The sequence below is a fragment of the Pyrus communis genome, chromosome 17 (genome assembly GCF_041283825.1).
Source record: "Pyrus communis isolate YQ-2024b chromosome 17, ASM4128382v1, whole genome shotgun sequence".
Taxonomy (NCBI): domain Eukaryota; kingdom Viridiplantae; phylum Streptophyta; class Magnoliopsida; order Rosales; family Rosaceae; genus Pyrus; species Pyrus communis.
Genome location: NC_142581.1, coordinates 1,989,987 through 2,009,338, shown reverse-complemented (window position 1 = coordinate 2,009,338; position 19,352 = coordinate 1,989,987). Strand labels below are relative to the sequence as shown.

General features: G+C 39.8%; 2 protein-coding genes across 3 annotated transcripts; one reads left to right on the top strand and one right to left on the bottom strand.

The window, feature by feature from the left end:
* Nucleotides 1–1,535: 1,535 nt before the first annotated feature.
* Nucleotides 1,536–14,031, top strand: LOC137749326 (methyl-CpG-binding domain-containing protein 9). Of its 2 annotated transcripts, none has more exons than XM_068489425.2 (10): nt 1,536–2,262; nt 4,543–5,260; nt 5,385–6,494; nt 6,611–7,300; nt 8,149–8,454; nt 9,046–9,381; nt 9,611–9,709; nt 9,838–10,269; nt 10,663–12,897; nt 13,208–14,031. In XM_068489425.2, the coding sequence occupies exons 1-10, from the start codon at nt 1,784–1,786 to the stop codon at nt 13,508–13,510; spliced, it is 6,708 nt and encodes a 2,235-aa protein (XP_068345526.2). In that variant the 5' UTR covers nt 1,536–1,783; the 3' UTR covers nt 13,511–14,031. The 2 variants fall into 2 exon arrangements, with proteins under 2 accessions (XP_068345526.2, XP_088545769.1); XM_088689643.1 differs by having other exon boundaries at nt 1,654–2,262; nt 4,596–5,260.
* A 927-nt stretch (nt 14,032–14,958) lies between these two features.
* LOC137749327 (homeobox-leucine zipper protein HAT5-like) lies at nt 14,959–18,676 on the bottom strand. Its single transcript, XM_068489426.2, has 4 exons — nt 18,094–18,676; nt 17,844–17,992; nt 16,510–16,749; nt 14,959–15,633 (listed from the first exon to the last, which is right to left on the bottom strand). The coding sequence occupies exons 1-4, from the start codon at nt 18,203–18,205 to the stop codon at nt 15,130–15,132; spliced, it is 1,005 nt and encodes a 334-aa protein (XP_068345527.2). The 5' UTR covers nt 18,206–18,676; the 3' UTR covers nt 14,959–15,129.
* Between the last annotated feature and the right edge of the window lie 676 nt (nt 18,677–19,352).

Genomic DNA, 19,352 nt, shown 5'->3' with positions numbered 1-19,352 from the left:
GAGAAATAGATATGCATGTCAGACACTTTACACCTGTCAACAAATACAACACGTTTCTCAAAAAAACTAATCACATAAATCAGTAATCAGCATGCATACCATGCCAGAAAGCTAACTACGATGAACAATATGAAAATTCATACGAGAGAGATACAACTTAATCCATAAAAAGACATGTAAATGGAGTATTATACACGTGTATAACTGTCGTCTACGGCAGTCGGGCACACATAGCACATAAGGATGCGTCTACCATTTATAATTGCTTACAAAACGACGAGAGATCCAAATTATCCAGTTAAAAGGAAGTTTGTGCAATGACAATTATGTCATTGCCATTTCTTTGCCATGAATGTACATAATGGAGATGCCTACCGTATCCGGTGTAAACGTATGTCTTTCTTGAGGATAAGTAACGTCTGTTTTATCTAACACTTTATATTTGTCAAATTATACGAGTAACTACATTGACGTTTCTTTGTTGTAAACGCACTTAATGGAGTTGTTTATTTTTGTAATCACATGTATTTTTTACAAGAGATATAGACGCTTACGTCGTATGACACCTCACATTTATCAAACTACAAGAGTAACTGTATTGATCATTAAAGTTGTCGTGAATGCACTGAATAAAGCTATATCCACTATCTCGAATGCTCACATACATCTTTCATGAGAGATACGCATTATGACACCTCATGTTTGTCGCATTATACGAGTAACTAATTTGTCAATTTTTTGTGCAAATGCACTTGATGGAGCCATTTACTGTCTCGAGCGCCTTAGTACATCTTTCACGATATGTTTACATCTTGTAGAATCGAGAATGAAGTTTTCATTATGTACATGCCAGATCATGAATTAGTAACTGCATCCAATCTCCAAAAAATCCCAATTCTTTCGAACTTTCTCTTTGACACCTTACCTTTGTTATACGAATGACTACATTGCCATTACGAGTAACTAGGGTCACCCTGTCGTTGGTGAATTAAATGAAGTTGTATGCTATCTAGAGCATCCTCTTTCATTGATTCATCTTTTGTATGAGACACGTAAGCCTACTTCGTTTGAGGTAATCACACCTAACATCTGTTGTGACACTAAATGAAGCTATAACCGTAGGTCTCGGACGCCAAATTACATCATTTAGGAGAAATAAATACGCATGTCAGACACCTCACACCTGTCAACAAATACAACACGCTTCTCAAAATAACTGATCACGTAAATCCATAATCACCATGCATACCATGCCAGAAAGCTAACTACGATGAACAATACGAAAATTCATACGAGAGAGAGAGATACAATTTAATCCATAAAAAAGACATGTAAATGGTGTATTATACATGTGTTCCAACAGTACAAAACGCCCACAAGTCACGAGATTCATCCTACTAGGGAGAGATTCGTACTCTTGGGGAAGGTGAAGCCCAGTCTGCGCCTTTCCTGATTGGTCCACGTGTACAACTGTCGTTTTAGGGCAGCCGAGTACACATATAAATCTCCGGTGAGTCCGCCCCCACTTTCCCCTCACCTCACATCGCAGTTCAAAAAATTAAAGCAAAAAAAAAAAAAAAAAAAAAAAAAAAAACGTTTGGAGAGAGAGAGAGAGTGAGGTCGATACGGTCCACTTTCGGTCTTCATTTCTGTGTTCTTTTTCCTCTGTGTGTTCCCTCGAACCCAAAAGCCAAAACCTCTCGTTTCTGTTCGTGTCAAATCTCAGCCGTCCGATCAAATGGTACGAGCACCGACCTCGAGCTCCGAACCCCGACTCGGATAAATGGAACTCACCGATTCAGCTGCCGACGAACTCAGAGCAGCGGCAGCCGCCGCCGCCAACGCCGAGCCAACTCGCTCCGTACTCGGCATCGATCTCAATGAGATCCCTTCCCCTTCCGAAACCCTACCCGATTCCTTCGACGTCGTGAGGTCTTACCACGACCACCCCTCGCCGCCGCCCGGGGGCCTGGCCGGAGTTCCCGGCTCAGCTCAAGGATCCGCATGCGCCGCCTGCGGCAAGCCCGAGGTTCGCGGGCAAGTGGTGGTCTGCGACGGCTGCGAGCGCGGGTTTCACCTCACATGCGCGGGAATGCGCGGCCGCCAGGCCGTGAATTTGGTGGAGTGGGTCTGTGCGGACTGTTTGAGCGGTGGGGTTAGGAGCAAGCGGTGGCCGCTTGGGGTTAAGGCCAAGCACATTCTCGATATCAACGCCTCGCCGCCGAGCGACGTCGATGAATTCCCGGAAATGCGCGAATTGAGGTAGGGGGTTTCATGCATTTGCTGAGATATTCACTTACTGAACTTAATTTTGCTTTTTCTAGTTCTGCTTTCGATCTTTCGAGCTCGTATAAGCAAATTAATTTACAAAAGGAATGGTAGCTAAGGGTTTTTGGACTTACCAAGAATGCCATGCTGTGTTTTTGTGTGGTTTACTACATTTCCCATCATAAATTACATGCTAATAGTAATAGGCTAGTTCTTGTTGCAGCACTTAATTGCTATCAATGCATGCATGCAAGCATCTAAGGCCATGATCATGCCATTATTTAGTGACTGATTTGGAATGTTCCGCTTTGCGTTCGTGTGCCCGTGTTTTGCACCCGAAAGGCTACTCCTCATTCGAATGTTTGTTTTATATTTTTTGAAGCATCCGGCTTTAACTTAGATTATCACTCCAATTAACCACCTTTGGAATACCCAAAAAGGAATTATGCTCTACATCCCTCAATATTCACTCTGTGCCATGCCACATGGATTGCCCATTCGCCCTATGGCGTTGAATTAGACCTAGGGAATCTCCATAGAAATTGGCCTCTCCGATTTTGCTTGTATGAGATCAAGAGGCATGACATTTGTGTGCCTTTCTTGCTCTCTCTGTGCACGTGTCAGACAAAACACTATGCTACTAGCTCTGTGTGCACTTAAGAAATTCCAGTTTTGGCACGAAAAATCCACTTCCAAATAGATGCATTTTATATTGTTTACATATTTTGTGTTAATTGGAAAATTTAAAACAAAGTTATACTCTTAAAATGGGACAGACACGTAATAAGCTTCTTGTTTATGACTACTTTATATTGGATTGTGGAATGGGAGCATAAACAACAGGGTAATGTCTGTTGTGAATACCACGTTTAAGAGTGTAAAAAATAGAACAGACTCGGAAACTGAATACAAAAAACCAAGATAAACAACACCAAGAATTTACGTGGTTTGGCTATGTGTGCCTATGTTCACGGGGCAGCAACAACAATATCACTATATCTATTATGAGTGCAACGGATTATCTTGCCAAGCCTCTAGGATTAAGACTTGAGGAAAAGCCTGAAAGAACAAGAAATAACTCTCTCTCTCTCTCTTCTTTCACACACACTTTGCCCTTACAATATTCTCTCACTCTGACTGCTTGAGTGGTATACAATTTATTGTTTACAAATTCCAATTCAAAACTAGTGTAATAGTCCCTTTATATAGACATAATAGAGGTCTTCAATAAGGAATACTAATCCTAATTGGAATCTAGTTATGAATCCTTCTCCAATTGAGAAATCAACTCCATTTAGGAAAACAAATTAAATTGGGAAAACAACTCCACTTGGGAAAACCAATCCATTGGGAAAACAACTCCAATTGAGATAACCACTCCAATTGGGAAATCAACTTAATCCTCTAAGATTATAGTTCCTAATAGACTTAGGATAACTCATCATGGGCTGGAAAAACCCAAATGTCTCGTATAAACCATGTACAAAAACTAGAAAAGGGAAGCTTTTAACTTCTTTTTGGTCATGTGGTATCCGTATCCCTACCAAGAAATTGAAGTAGCTTCAAACTACATATATATATATATATATTATTTTTTTTGAAATGAGTGGTGAGTACTACGGGTATATGAACCGTCGTAAGTTTGTCTTTACGCCTAGGTAGCCCCTGCAGAACAACTTTGGTATTATTCCTTTTGTTGTCGTGTTCGAGCTTAAAGCTGCCACCCATAAATCAAATTAAAACTGATAGAGCATAACTAGTGCCTTATCACTTGCATTTTCCTTGAGCGCTTCTAAAATTTATGCGGTGGTTGGGTTTTGCCGCTGCTTTATTTCTGAAACTAAAATAGTGGAGTTATCCTGTATTATGGACCGTTTTCTTACGTTTTCTAAACTCGCCATGCTTGCCTATTTACTCAGCAGTTAATATTTTGATTACTTTCTTTAAATGTACACCTTTTGTTGTTCTTTTTCTCCGGCTTTAAGCTGCTACCTTTAAAGCAACAGGCGAGCTTAATTATCATAAACTAGTGCCTTACCGCTTGCATGATCCATAAGCGATTCTAACATTTTTGTAGCTGGTATGGGTTTTTACGATCCAATTTTCTAAAACTAAATGGTAGAGTTATCTTACATTATCGACTGTTTCCTTACATTTTCTTAACTCGTCGTTATTGGCTCTTTTGTCTATTACTCATTGGTTAATATTTTGATAAATTTCTTTAAATGCACGTTGTCCATAAGTAGTTACTGCTTAAACTTATTTTGATTATAGAAAGCACACTCCCGGTGGTAATTCTTTTGGTGGCAATCCATTTGGTGCCCCAGTGACATATTCAAACTTCTCGTACTCTGGAAACGGATGTGGGTTGGAAAAAGCTGCTGGGATAATGACACACGCAGCTAAAGTGGGCTTGGAAGATATATTGCACCATACACAGACTATGGGTGGAAGCTTTGAGGAATTAATTTCGAGGTTTTCGCTTGGAAAGCATAGTAACAACAATAATACAGCTATTAGAATGCCATCCCAGAGTCCAGATGAGATAGTTTTACAGGCTCTTAGAGATTATGTTTCTGAAAGGCATGGCGTACTGGAGGATGGTTGGCGTGTAGAATTTAGACAGTCAACAGCCAGTGGTGAACAGTATTTAGTATACTGTGCACCAAATGGGAAGACATTTGGTTCAGTATCTGAAGTTGCATATTTTCTTGGCTTGACGCCTAACTACAATTCCATGGGATCTGAAATAAGGAGGGAGGGGTCTCTTTCTAATACTGAGAAGACTTATGTATCTAGAAAAAGAAAGTCAAGACTCTTACATGCCAATGGATTAGCTGAAAATAAGGAAAGTTTGCGCAGAGGCTATTGCAAGGAGCTCCCTTCCAATGGTCTAAGCATGGAAGTTTCTGCCCGTGGTTTTGGAAATAATGTAAAACTTACAGAAGCTGGGACAGAAGAACATGGTTGCATTGGGTCTCAGCAAAGTAATGTAAGTTTATATGTTCTCTATTTGTTATAATGTAAAACTAATAATGATTCTGCGTAAGCAACATAACATGGATGTTGTTTCAGCTTGTTTTACTTTTCTGATTTGTGTATGTTTTATTCTCCAGGGGGGATTTCCGGTGCAGTATGAAGATTTCTTTATTCTTTCTTTGGGAGAAGTTGATACAAGGCCCTCTTATCATGATTCTAATCAGATCTATCCTGTAGGTTATAAGTCATGTTGGCATGATAAGGTTACTGGTTCCTTATTTGTATGTGAAGTTTTGAATGGCTGTGATTCTGGACCTGTTTTTAAGGTCAGAAGATGTTCTTGTTCTGCCTTGCCACCCGAGGGTTCAACTATCCTCTGTAGGCCACAACTTGGCAACTTTTACAGTCAAATTAATCAAGACAGTCATGACTTGACTTTTGATAATGATGGAAGTATCCAGATGATTCTGTCAGATCCTTTGCCTATGGAAAATGATATTTTGTCTTGCCTGAGGAGTTGTTCAGTTGAAGCCAGTGATGTCCAGACATCAGCTGAACCGCAACTTGAAGATAATTCTGTTTACGAAAAATCTGGAACTCTTTCATCTGCTGATTTAGGTATGATGGATGACATTGGTGAGATATCAGTAGAAGACCATTCTTCATCTGCAGCTTGGGAAATGATTTCAAAAAAAGTTGTTAATGCTTGTTCTGAAATATTTAAACAGAAGGGCATTCTTAAATTTTTCTGTAAGCATGTTGAAAATGCTCAGCGCTTCACAAATGAGGTTATAACAAATGACAGTGGCAAAGTGAACCAATCTCCATTGGACAAGTTTTGTAGTTCACCAGGTTCTGTCAGCATCTCTTCTGAATTTCGAGCTGATGATGACCCTGGCTCTTTTTATGACGTACTAGCAAATTGGCTAGACCAGGATAGATTTGGTTTAGATGTGGACTTTGTGCAAGAACTTTTGGAACAGCTTCCTGGTGCCCAATCCTGTTCTCAATATCAATTTCTTAACAATAGAAGTTCTAATTCTACGCAGCTAACTGTTGGAAATGGGCTTCTAGTGGTTAAAATGGGAGCTGGATTACATGGTAAAGAAGAAGTGTTAGATGGTTTGTTTAGGAGGTCCAAAAAAGTGAAGTTGGCCCAGGATCACCTCAAGAGTGGTCATCCACCTCCTCTTGGGAAGCCATTGTGCTTGAGGATTCCTCTTGCCCTTGTTGGTGATGTTTATCAGGTATGGGATGTTTCTTGTAGTTTTTCCATTGTATTATATTGTGTTACTTTTGAGTTTGTGTTACCACATGATTGACATGCATGAAGCTTATTGGCCCTTTTTCTTTATCTACTCAGGTTTGGGAATTATTATCGCGCTTTGATGAAATTTTGGGTCTAAAGGAGGCTTTTTCGTTGGAAGAACTTGAGGAGGATCTTATTAACCCTTGGTTCGGCAGGTCAGATTTTTCAGAGAAGTTCGATAGGGAAATCCAGGGCACTCAAGCGTTAAATGCAAATGGAATTGATTATTCAAGTACTCAATTATCTTCTACCATGGAGTCTGGCTCGACAATTTCTAGGAATAATCCACATGCATTCATACATATAGAAACTGGAGCAATGAAGGAGGCAGCTCAAGACAAAGTTGCATCTGTTACTTATAGCAGATGTTCTGGCATAGCGTTGACAAAGGCTCATGGATCACTGCTAAGAGTGCTCATAGGTGAGTTGCAGTCTAAGGTTGCTGCCCTGATAGATCCGAATTTTGATTCTGGAGATCTAAAGTCAAAACGGGGAAGGAAGAAAGATGTTGATATTTCAATTCCTGTGAAAAGAGCGAAGCTTAATATACTCCCAATTAATGAACTGACTTGGCCAGAGTTAGCACGGAGATACATCCTGGCTGTATTAGCCATGGATGGTAACCTTGACTCACCTGAGATTACTGCTCGTGAAAGCAGTAAAGTGTTTCGCTGCTTACAAGGTGATGGCGGAGTGCTCTGTGGGTCTTTAACTGGAGTAGCTGGGATGGAAGCAGATGCACTTGTAAGATCAGCTCTTCTCTTTTCATGGTGTTTTAGTATTCCATCATTTAGTGCTGTTTACTTGTGTATTGTTGTAAATGAACCCCCCATCTAAACAAAGCTTTGTTTTATCATCTCGGTTACATAGAGTTCAGCTACTCCCATCTCCCGAAATACATATCTCTTTAACTTAATCAACTGCAGCTCCCCATTCAGAATGAAGGAAAAAGGAAATTTCTATAACAGTAGCTTCTATAACAGTAGCTACTGCAGTCCACAAAGAAGCTTAAAATTTCACCCTATCCTGTAAAGAAGTCACTTCCTACCCTAGCTTCCCAAGAAAGTTATTATGTTCCTTTCTATCCAATCACCCCCAAAACGATAATAACTCCATAGTTACTCTAACATCAGGCATAATTTTTTTAGTATTTGACTGCTACAGGGGATTGAACAAGGTGTCCGCTTAAGAACCAACATACTATCTAGATTAGCTTTTGAATGTATCTGGTCTTCCTTTAAGGCTGTAGCTGTTCACTTTGACAGTTGTGGCATATGACTGATAACATTTGAACGTGTTAGGTTGCACACAAGGCTTATTTAAATTGGGAAAACCTGTGCCATATTGCAAATTGTTAGACAGTACTGTGCTCTATTGTGTAGAAACAGTATCTGTACTTTTTAGGATGTCAGTTTTATGTCTCTTGTCGGTTACGCTGAGGAAGTTTGATTCATTTCACCTGTCCAATTGGTGGTACAGTAGCATTATGTATCTTTTTCTTTTTTCTTTCTTGTTTTTATGTGCCCCAAGTGTAGGTCTGGTACAATGACAGGTGACAAGAACGCATGTTAATCTGTTTCTTTACTTTTCAGTTGCTTGCAGAGGCTACGAAGCAAATTTTTGCTTCACTTAACAGAGGGAATGATGTACTTACCATAGAAGAGGAGGTATCTGATGGACCAGGGGCTGTCGAGAAGAATTTGGGGAATGATGGTAACAATCCGCTATGGGCGCAGGTGCTGGAACCTGTTAGAAAGCTACCGACAAATGTCGGAACAAGAATCAGAAAATGTGTTTATGAGGCTTTGGAAAAGGATCCACCTGAATGGGTGAGGAAAATACTGGAACATTCAATCAGTAAAGAAGTTTACAAGGGCAATGCATCAGGACCTACAAAGGTGGTTTCTCATTAACATGATTATTACTTAGTTTTTCCTGGTTCAGTACTTGATAGAATACGAAGATTCATTGTGAATGTAATGTGTGCATCAGCTAACTTTTACTGGGAATACGTGCTGTGGACATGTTGCTGTTTTATAATACTCCTTTCAACTACGGTATTTTGAGGCAGTAATTTATGTATAGGTCTAGGATGCAGTAACTTTGCTTATTAAAAAAAAATAAATAAATAAAAAAAAAAAAAAAAAAAATCTAAAATGCAATTTCTTTTGCATGTCTGCTGTAATATGTAATTTGTTTGCTTGATTGGGTGGAAGGAATCTTTAAACCATCTCAAAACATATTTGCTTGGGGTACGCAAGATGAAATTGTGAATGCTCCTTAACTTGCTTCTTGCTTCATTTATGCCATCTTAAACATATTTTTCCCGGGTGCCCATGAAGAAATGTTTGAATATTTAGCTCCTTCTTCTAAACTAAGGATTATGGTACTGCAAGACTGTCTATATGTCCAAGTTATGTTTATTTGTTAAACAGGTTATGGTAAGCATGATTCTAAATTAGAAATTCTTTCTTGTTGGTTGAGCACAGAAAGCGGTTCTGTCACTGCTAGCAGATGTATCGGGTAAAGCATTGCCACAAAAGGCTGAGAAGGGAAGAAAACGGAAGATTAATGTCTCTATTTATGATGTTATCATGAAACAATGCCGCATTGTATTTCGTCGTGCTGCTGCTGCAGATGACACAAAGGTTTTCTGCAATTTGCTCGGAAGAAAGCTAATGAATTCAAGTGATAATGATGATGAGGGTCTTCTAGGATCCCCGGCCATGGTGTCTCGGCCTTTGGACTTCAGGACTATTGATTTGAGATTGGCAGCTGGATCCTATGGGGGATCACATGAAGTCTTTCTTGAGGATGTCAGGGAGGTCTGTTTTCTATGACAATTGGATTTCTTGAAAATTTTTACTGCACACTTCCGCATCTCCAGTGACCCTCTTAGAAACATTACTGAAATGTTAAAGCTGTAAACTTCTGTTTACTTAATTTATATGGTTATATTATTAAAAGTTGATATCTGGTTTTTCATGATTGTGGTGGATCCCATTTTTAATCTGGTAAAGTCCATTAGTTATAATCGTTACTTTCACTTTGCAGTTATGGAGTAATCTGCGTATTGCGTATGGGGATCAGCCTGATTTGGTTGAGTTGACTGAGAAGTTAGCCCAAACTTTTGAAACATTGTACGAGGAGGAGGTATGTACCTTTCTATCCCTTATCCCTACCCACGCCTTGGCACACACATCGGCACGCTGGCTGTTCACTATCCAATTACAAGCATTTAATTGAGTACCGTACCAGATTCAGTTGTTCTTTCAATGCAGGTTGTCCCTCTTGTTCATAAGCTTGCGGAGTATTCAAAGTTGGAAGGCCTAAGTTCTGAAAGGAGAAAGGAAATTGATGATTTACTTGCTTTCACAAATGGGATTCCCAAAGCCCCTTGGGATGAGGGAGTATGCAAAGTATGTGGCATTGATAAAGATGACGACAGCGTACTGTTGTGTGATACTTGTGATGCTGAGTATCATACTTACTGTTTGAATCCTCCTCTTGCAAGGATCCCGGAGGGAAACTGGTATTGCCCCTCTTGTGTTGTTTCTAAACAAATTGTTCAAGATGCATCGCAACATCGTCATGTCATTAGAAGACGACGTAAAAATTACCAGGGAGAAGCTATCCGAGTTTTCTTGGAGACACTTGCACATTTAGCAGCAAAAATGGAAGAGAGCGAGTATTGGGATATCAACGTGGACGAGGTTTGCATATTGATGCCTTCATACATAATTTTTCAAGTCTCACTAGCAAGATGGCTGATCACAAGTGATTGCATTGTCTTATTGGTCCAGCCAAATTTTTTGTGGATTTGGCAGTCCATTCAAAATCACCCTATTTGTGCTTCAAGTAAAGCTTTATTTCAGAGAATGTAGTCGTCCATTTCCTTGCCTCTCTTTGCATTCGTATAGGCTGACTTTTTCTGGTTGTTGAAATAGTGGCTGTGCTATTGGATTTTGTGTTTTTATGTTATTGTTATCGCTTATTGTATAGCTAACAAGTGGACCACTGAATTTTGTGCTTTTGTGATGGTGAATTATTGTCATTTTAATCATTGTTTATAAACTTAACAGCTTTCCCCTTGATTGCGCTTGCAGAGAACATTCCTGCTGAAGTTCTTATGTGATGAGTTGCTTAATTCAGCAGTTATCCGTCAACACCTTGAGTATTGTTCTGAGACATCGACTGAGTTGCAGCAGAAATTGCGTTCTTTATCTGTAGAATGGAAGGTCCTCAGGTCCAGACAAGAAATTTTGGTTTCAAGAGCTGCAAAGGTTGATGCTAGTGCCGGTATAAGGGAAGGGCTTTCGGCTTCAGTTGAAACCAATGAAAGATGTCTTCGTCAATCACAGGCTTTGAGTGGCAGGTCTAACTCCTTAAATGCAGTCTCTGATGATTCGGCACTAGAGGGTGCTCAAGGGATTGATAAATACCCATCTGTCAGTAATGCAGAATGCCAACATATTGTAGACACTGAAGTTAGGGAAAAAGATGTCCATGCTGCTTCAGATGACGTCTCTGCACCTGGGAAGTTTTCTTCAAATATGGCTTCTGATAAAAGCGAAATATCCTCTACACAAATCGAGTTACCTTCATCAAATTGTTTGCCACATGAAATCAATGGGTGTAGTAAAGAAGTCGGTTGTGTTGGTCATCCACAAGATGATGTTGAAATGGATGTTTCTCTGCCCTTAGATCAGAAAGGACTTAGTATCCCTTCAGATGTGAGGAGTAATCGTGTGGGAGAGCAGATGTCACCTTCTTCTGTGAATGAATCACAATCCTACCACCTTGAGTTGAACTCTGTCAAAAATGATTTATCCCTTTTGGAGGATTCGATTGCCAGTACAGAATTCGAGCTTCTAAAGGTGTCGGTTCGGAGAGAGTTCCTAGGAATTGATTCCCTGGGTGGTTTATACTGGGCTTCAGCTCTTCCGGGCGGACATGGTCGGATTATTGTAGATCGAAGTGTGTCATTGAAGCGTGGTATAAATGTGAAAGATTGCAGAGACTCTGTGTGGAGTTCTGTTGCACAGAGTTGTGGTCCATCTGGTATGGGTAGCTTGCCGTTAGAGGGGTCCAAAGTTGGCTGTCCGTATTTATTTGAACCAAACAACAGCATTTCGTTTAGTGCACCTTGGGTTTCTTATCAAACTGATGCAGAAATTGAAGAACTTATAGGTTGGTTAAAGAACAAGCACCCTAAGGAAAGAGAGCTGAGGGACTCGATTCTGCACTGGAAAAGGTCAAGATTCCGAAAGTTTCAGAAAATTAGAAGCCAAGGACAGGATGAGCTCCTAACTGCTATTTCAGTGACTAGAAATGCTGATAAAACTGAAATTTCTGATTGTCTTGGTACTAGGGCAGCCACTTTGCTGGAGGAGCTGTATGGTCCATGCTCTGAGATGGAAACCGCCGACATCTCCAAAAAGTGGGGAAAGAGAGCTAGAGTAACCAATGATGAGAAAGGGTACCGATGTGAATGTTTGGAACCCATTTGGCCCAGTAGACACCATTGCCTCTCTTGCCACAGAACCTTCTTCACGGATGCTGAAATTGAAGGGCACGATGATGGTAGGTGCATTCCAGCTTCAGCAGCCTGTGAGAAGGGAAAGGAAATAAGTGATTCTTCTAAAGTTAAAGGGAGTATGAAGTGTGAGATGAATCAGGAAGAGCGCAGAAGTGAACTGAACAGTGTTGAAACTTCCAAAAGTGCATGTCCTGAGCTTAGTGCGAAGTTGATTAAGTTTCAAAACGGAATGTTAGGTTGCCCATATGACTTTGAAGAGATCTGTTCCAAGTTTGTGACCAATGATTCAAACAAGGATTTGATACAGGAAATAGGTCTTATAGGTTCAGAAGGAGTTCCATCGTTTGCCCCACCTTCTCCTTATCTGAGTGATTCTACGCTAGCGATACTATCTCAGAAAGATGTCGGTGCACCTGGTCATGGACTGGAGGCGGCTGAACAGCTAGTTTCACAAGGAAAGACTAATGTTGATATTGCATGCAGTAGCAATCTATCCAGGACAGGTGATGGAATGATGTTGCTAAATGCTAACAAACTACCTTTGGGATTTCTGGAACGAGGGAAGAAAAGACATTCAAATAGCCATTCTTCTGTTGTGGGGGCTGGTCGTTTCTGTGTGGTCCCCCAATCTTCTTTGAGGCCCTTGGTTGGCAAAGTTTGTCAAATTTATAGGAGACTCAAGATCAATCTGCTTGACATCGATGCCGCACTCCCTGAAGAAGCTCTAAGACCATCAAGGGCACAATTGGAAAGGAGATGGGCCTGGCGCGTGTTTGTTAAATCAGCTGTGACAATATATGAAGTTAGTATTAATTCCCTTTGTTCTTTATTTGAACAGTACTTTCATAATCTTTCTCATTCTAGTGAACACGTTTGGGCATCTTGCATTAACCATCTATTAGCTAAGTAACTAGCTTTGCTTATTTGAGGTTGCTAGTTCTGTTAATAATTTAGTTATGTGGTGGAGTATTCTTAGGCCCTCTGAAAGAATGTTGTAACATACATCAAGGGTTATGTTGCAAAATGTGACGTTGCTACACTTATTTATTTAATATATACGATTCTCTATCAATTTCTCGGCATGACGCAAATAACATGCTTGGTTTTTTCAGATGGTCCAGGCGATGATTGTGCTGGAGGACATGATAAAGACTGAGTATCTAAGGAATGAGTGGTGGTATTGGTCATCATTTTCAGCTGCTGCCAAAATTTCTACCATGTCTGCACTTGCCCTGCGTATATACTCCCTTGATGCTGCTATCCTGTATGAGAAGATGTATCCTAGTTCAGATCTCACCGACAAGTTGGAGCCCAGCAGCGCACTGGACCTGAAGCTGCTTCCGGTTTTGGATTCAGCAGAAAAAACAAGGTTAACTAGGAAATCTAACAAGAAAAGAAAGGATACAGAGGGTTGATCTTTGGAAGTGTGATTCTGAGTTTGTGGAGATTAATCCGGACAGGGTTGTTCTCGGTGGACGTGAAGCAGCAGTGGGTGGTAGTGAAAATGACTGTCGCACCACATTTTGGGTGGCATTGGACCAGAACAAACCAGACAACTAGTTTGGCCAATTGAAGGTGGTCACTGCTGCTGCTGCTGAAGTGTTGATCTGTACATAAAAAGTAAAGCTTACATGCTAACTTGGATGCGGAGTATGAAAGCAGTGTTTGTACATTATCTGCTTAGAGGATTCGAGTACCCAGACAAATTTGATATGTGCAGATCGATCGAATTTTGCAAGGTTTTCTGCTGCAGCTTTCAGAATTGTTGCTTGGAAAGGGAGAAAAGGAATCAACTGGCGAAAAGAGCGAGACCAATATATAGGTATAGTGGGAAGTGGGAACTTGGTGTAAAAAGACAGAAAAAACAAAAAAGAAAAAAAAAAATTGGCAAATGTTGAGCTAGTCAGGTTTTTAGTCAATATTTTCATTCTTTATACATCTCTCTCTCTCTCTCTCTCTCTCTCTCTCACACACACACACACACATGCGCGCGCGCACATAAAATGGCAGTTCTGGAGGTATTTGTGGCTGATGAATCTCTGGGTCTCACTGTTTTACTTGGTGAGGACTCGGGTGTTGCCATTGGCACTCGTTTCGCATGTGATATACTTAGGTTATTGGTTCTCGGTGCTTTGCCAGCCAACCAATTTTCTATTCAGGTAGTCTGCGGACGCTGCACTCTGTTGCCAGCCTTCCCGTTGTAGGCGATAACAGGTAATAGAAGTGCATTGTTTGTCAAGTATCATGACGTGCAGTTTTTCGTGGGAAGAATTATATGGTCGCTTAGAATTGCTCAGCTTCTGGTTGGATCATTGGCAATGTTGTCTGTGACTTAGGAAAGGTACATAGGACCAAAAAAGCTAGGTTTGTGAGCTTCTTTGAGCATCATTGTGCTTTACACACCGGTCGGTTGGAGCTTTTGTTCAACCGACCGGATGTTTCTTTTCGCTTGATTGAGTACGTGTTGTGTCGTTCGGAATTCGTTTCCTCTCTAGCCTTGGCGATGACCGGTGCAGCGTGCTAGTCTTTCTTTGTTCTCTCTATATGGCAGATGATTTTGTATATGTAAGTTGATTCCGGTTTGGGTTCATCCTACATGGGATTAGCTAGACTAGCTGATACGTTTTGGAGGTTGGTTGCCTCTGAGAAAATGGTCCCTAAGATAGACATACTTTGCTTCACGATGGTCTCAAATGTGTTCTAAGTTTGTGGTTTATCCCATTGAAGAACTCGGGATTGTTCCGATTTAGTAGCCATAATCGGAAACCAACCCTTCTCTTTCGCGGCCAAGCTACCGGCAGTAGATCCGTAACTAGAGAATGACGAGAGCGTTGTAGGACCATAGAAGAGAATTATATTGACATATTTGCCCTCAATATAACGCTGTTGAGGAAAACACTTTATTTATGAACGAACACTTTCAGGGGGCAATAGTGTAATTAAGCGTAGCTATAATATGTTTATCGACCCACACAGCAACGCCATACATGCAACCATCTTAAGCAAATAGGTAGTACACTTCAATTTAGGGGGACTAGGACCACCCCCACCACCCCAAAGAAACACCCTCCTCCTGTGCTGCTTGCTGCTCCGCCACTGCAGCTGCAAAGACATCGGAGAAGTAACCCTGGCCGTCGTCGCTACCATCATCTTCTTCTGAGTGGACTCCGCTGTGATGATGTTCTACATGATCATGTGGCACCACATATTGATGATGATGATGATGGGTATCATGATCATGAGGATAGTCGTTATGGATGTTGTTTGGGAAATTATAGGAGTCACCGCTGTCCACAGGCTGAGGGCCTTCGGCTTCGTCCACCACGGCACTTCCTCCGCTCCCTGAGCTCAGGCGGTCCTCCGCCTTGATGGTGCAACTGTGCTGGAGACTAGTTATTGGAACAACCTCCGTCATCTGATCACCGTCTGGAAGAAGAGGGCCACGCTTCTCGTCATCGTGGTCATCCCCTGCAAATGTTGCTGGTTTTGTGCTATTAGCCTCCTCTTTACCTCCAAGCTTCTCGTTTATGGAAACTATCTGTATTTATTTAATATATTTAATCAATTCCAAATAATGTTATAGTAATCAAGTCATATAAACGACTCTGTGGCGCTTCTAAGAAACATTCCCACTTCGATTTGGGAGCTACTTTACAAATATTGTTTAAAGGGAAAGTATATGGAAAATGATCTAGTGGAATGAGTTCACCGCTAGTGTAACGTTTGCGGCTATTAATATAAAGTTACGCATACATAATTTTGTATTTGTAGTTTGAAAAATTACCGTAACAATAAACTTGTTTCATGAAAGCATGTCTCAAGAAAAAAAATACTAAATAACGAATGATGATGAAATGTCCACTCACCATTTTATATAATGCATCTTTTTATATATAACTTGGGAAACAAATACCATAGTATATTCGATCTGTGACTCTGAAAGTGGCCTTTTATTTTTATATTCACAGTGGGGTTTGAAACAGATGATATATTGGATGCAAGGGTGTATATTATTTTCGAATCTGATATGTATGGACCACAGCAAATTTCATTTGTTTTAGCTTAGCGCATGTTCTCCTTTTCAGTTTGCCGGAAACACTGTCCGTTATGCTAAGTATTATAATACAAGTAGTTGAAATTTTTTATTTTAAGTATTCAACCACTTTTATTATTGATAATTGGTGTATTGAGCTGTATTCTCAGTACAGTAAAAAAATCTCTCTACTAAAAGAATACAATACATAATTGTTGGAACAATAAAATAATATATTATTATCAATCTTATAAGATAGCTATTAAATTGCACAATAAATATTTTGAAGTACTAATAATAATTTTCTTTCAAATAATATCAACTTCGAAAGTATTTTAAGAATATTGAATATTTTGGGAATGAACTCAGAACTATGATTACCTCGGATTTGAGCTTCTGATTCTCCTTGAGGATGGAGTCGTAAGTATACAAAAGGGTGTCATAAGAAGATTTGAGAAGGTCGTAGTCCCGCTCGAGCTGCTTGGTCTTCCACCGAGCGCGGCGGTTCTGGAACCAGACGGCCACCTGTCTCGGCTGCAGGCCTAGCTTCTTGGCCAGCTGCGTCTTCCGCTCCGGCTCCAGCTTGTTCTCTGTCTCAAAGCTCTTCTCCAGCATATGCACCTACACATTTTGATTAAAAAGAATCAATACTCTGTGATCTCGTAACAGTGACATGATCAATTTGGTGCCATCAGATTGGTCTTATTACTATGATCATATTCATATCTGATGATTTGATTGCATGTTACTATAATAAAGTCAAACAGAAGAGAACAAAGTTGAGATAGATCAGATACCATCTGATGAATCGATGCTGATAAGATGAATATGCCAGCATCAGAATATATACAAATATACACACACACACACACACACACACACACACACACACACACACACACACATATATATACACCTATATATATATATATGTCTGTGTGTTATGCTCACCATCCATTCAAAAGCGAATAATATTTTGCATATTTGAGCCAAAATGAGCATATCCAAATATTTAGGGTTTGTTTGAGGAAAAAAAATATATTTAGAGTTTGTTTGATAACTATTTCATTTTTAATTTTCAGTTTTTAGTTTTTGGTTTTTACTTTTCATCTTTTTAAAATAATAAAATCCTGTTCGGTAACTATTTTATCAAAGATGCGAAAACAAAAAAGTAGTTTTCAGTTTTGGTTTTTTTGAAAACTAAAAATTTGAAAGTAATTACCAAACAAGATTTCAGTTTCAAATTTAAAAAAAGTGCAGAAACAAAATGATTATCAAATGGCGTTTAGCTTATTTAACGTTGAAGGCAACTTATAGATATGAAAGAGAGGTAGATGTGAGTTAGTTCAAGGATAGTGCTATTCACACATCCATTTTTACCTTCCACGTATCCTTATTAATTTTTTGTCATTGATCTTTTTTCAATTCATTCGATCCGACAACCGAAAATTGAAAGGAATGTGTAAAAAGTAAAAATGGGTGTGCGGATAACGTTATCCTAGTTTATCTAACTCGAATAAGTTCAAATCAAGTTCATGTAGATTAGACTATACGAGTGAAAAACACACTGATAGCCAGATAACCCTAGCTGTTGTTCTGGTGACACAACGGGTGTCAGTCACGACAAATCGTTCTTGTGTACTACTTTCACCGGACTTTTTACAGTTATTTGTGAGTTTCTACTGTTTGTAGAAAGACGAGTGACATGTACAAACCTGGTCAGGAGTGAGGCGGCGCTTCTTCTCCGGCAGCTGCTCGTCGTAGTATTCCTCGTCGAACAGTTCGTCCTGCGACGAGGAGGAGCTGAAAAAAGGTCGCCTCCTCGAGCTCTCGTGATCCATCAAACCCATCATGGATCTTGGCCCTTCATTATGAACAATCAAAATCCATAAACATTAGTACTAATCAATCAATAATCAGCTACCATATGTAATTAACAAAGTCAAAATTTAACCAAGTAATCACCTCGAAAAACGTGATCAGGATTCCCGAGGAACAACATGTTGCCACCACCACCACCTTGCTGGCAAACCGCCGACGGCGAAGGGTCAAAGAAAAGACGCCCCGGCTCCATCATCTTTTCCGGCTAAACAACTGATCTCTTGATCTTCCTCTGTGAACTCCAAGCGCTGGCGGGAAGGAGTGGCGCTTGAGATGTCCGCCGTTGATTCTTGCTTATAGAGTGAATATTAATATGTACTATGTTTTAAGGGGGTGTGGAACTAATTAGAAAATCATAATCTTGTGGCGGAAAAAACTGGTGCTCCAAAGAAACCTCGCCGGAACCTCCAAAGGACATATACAAAATCCCATCACACCACCACCGATTTTTTCCAGGTTGCCCGAACTACCGTTATGGCGGAGAGATATGTAAGACGGGTTCAATAGTAAAGAGTACTAGTCTAACGCTCCAAAACCTCCATGGAAACAAGAGTTCGCCGGAGCTTAAACAAGAGTTCGCCGGAGAAGGAGGATAGGATTTTCAGAAGGTGGTGGTGGAATTGGGATATCGTGATCAGTGTGTCGCTTCTAGGTGTTTTTTGCAACTAAACTTGAAAGAGGTGACTCTAGCTCGTTTTATATCCATCGCATGCTTGTGCAATGTCAAAAATGCCCTTTGAAATTGACTTCAGTGGCATTTTTTCATGGGATATTTGAGTATTTTTAGTAATTGTCGGACTTGAGTGCATACTGCATGTGGAAGGTGCTTACGAGACGCTAAAGGGAAACATTAGCCACAGGCGAGCGGAGTTGGTGTGGAAAACCATTTGCCACAATTCCATTTTCTTTGTGTTACTAAATATATTTAATTTATTAATTTTTTGACACAAAACTAAGTGTAAAGGCTCGTTTGAAAGTATTTTTTTTTTAACAAAAAAAATGCTTTTAAAATAACTAAAAACTTTTATTCATTAAATTAATTTTGAGTTTCAAAAGCACTTTAATTACTTTTTAGAAAAAGCACCAAATATGTACTTCTTGCAAGAAGCACTTAAAGTGCTTTTCTATAATCGACTTGGATTTTTACTGAGGATTGGTTTCAAAATCATTTTCACGAAAAGTTTTTCAATCATTTTAAGTGTACTTACAAAATGCACCGTAAATTAATTGGAGTGATAGAATTTTATTTTTGCATCTAATAAAATCTTATTTTATGTAATTTAAACTAGATTATAATATTCTTTAGAAAAAAAAAATTAAAAAAAAAATAGTAACTTCGACTC

Excerpts from the sequence above, each read along its gene's own strand:
- LOC137749326 (XM_068489425.2), top strand. The coding sequence starts at position 1,784 with ATGGAACTCACCGATTCAGCTGCCGACGAACTCAGAGCAGCGGCAGCC. Across the intron at positions 5,261-5,384 it reads TTGGGTCTCAGCAAAGTAAT|GGGGGATTTCCGGTGCAGTA; the intron begins GTAAGTTTATAT and ends TTTATTCTCCAG. Across the intron at positions 9,710-9,837 it reads AAACATTGTACGAGGAGGAG|GTTGTCCCTCTTGTTCATAA; the intron begins GTATGTACCTTT and ends CTTTCAATGCAG.
- LOC137749327 (XM_068489426.2), bottom strand. The coding sequence starts at position 18,205 with ATGATGGAGCCGGGGCGTCTTTTCTTTGACCCTTCGCCGTCGGCGGTT. Across the intron at positions 16,750-17,843 it reads GCCGCCTCACTCCTGACCAG|GTGCATATGCTGGAGAAGAG; the intron begins GTTTGTACATGT and ends CAAAATGTGTAG. Across the intron at positions 15,634-16,509 it reads ATCAGAAGCTCAAATCCGAG|ATAGTTTCCATAAACGAGAA; the intron begins GTAATCATAGTT and ends AAATAAATACAG.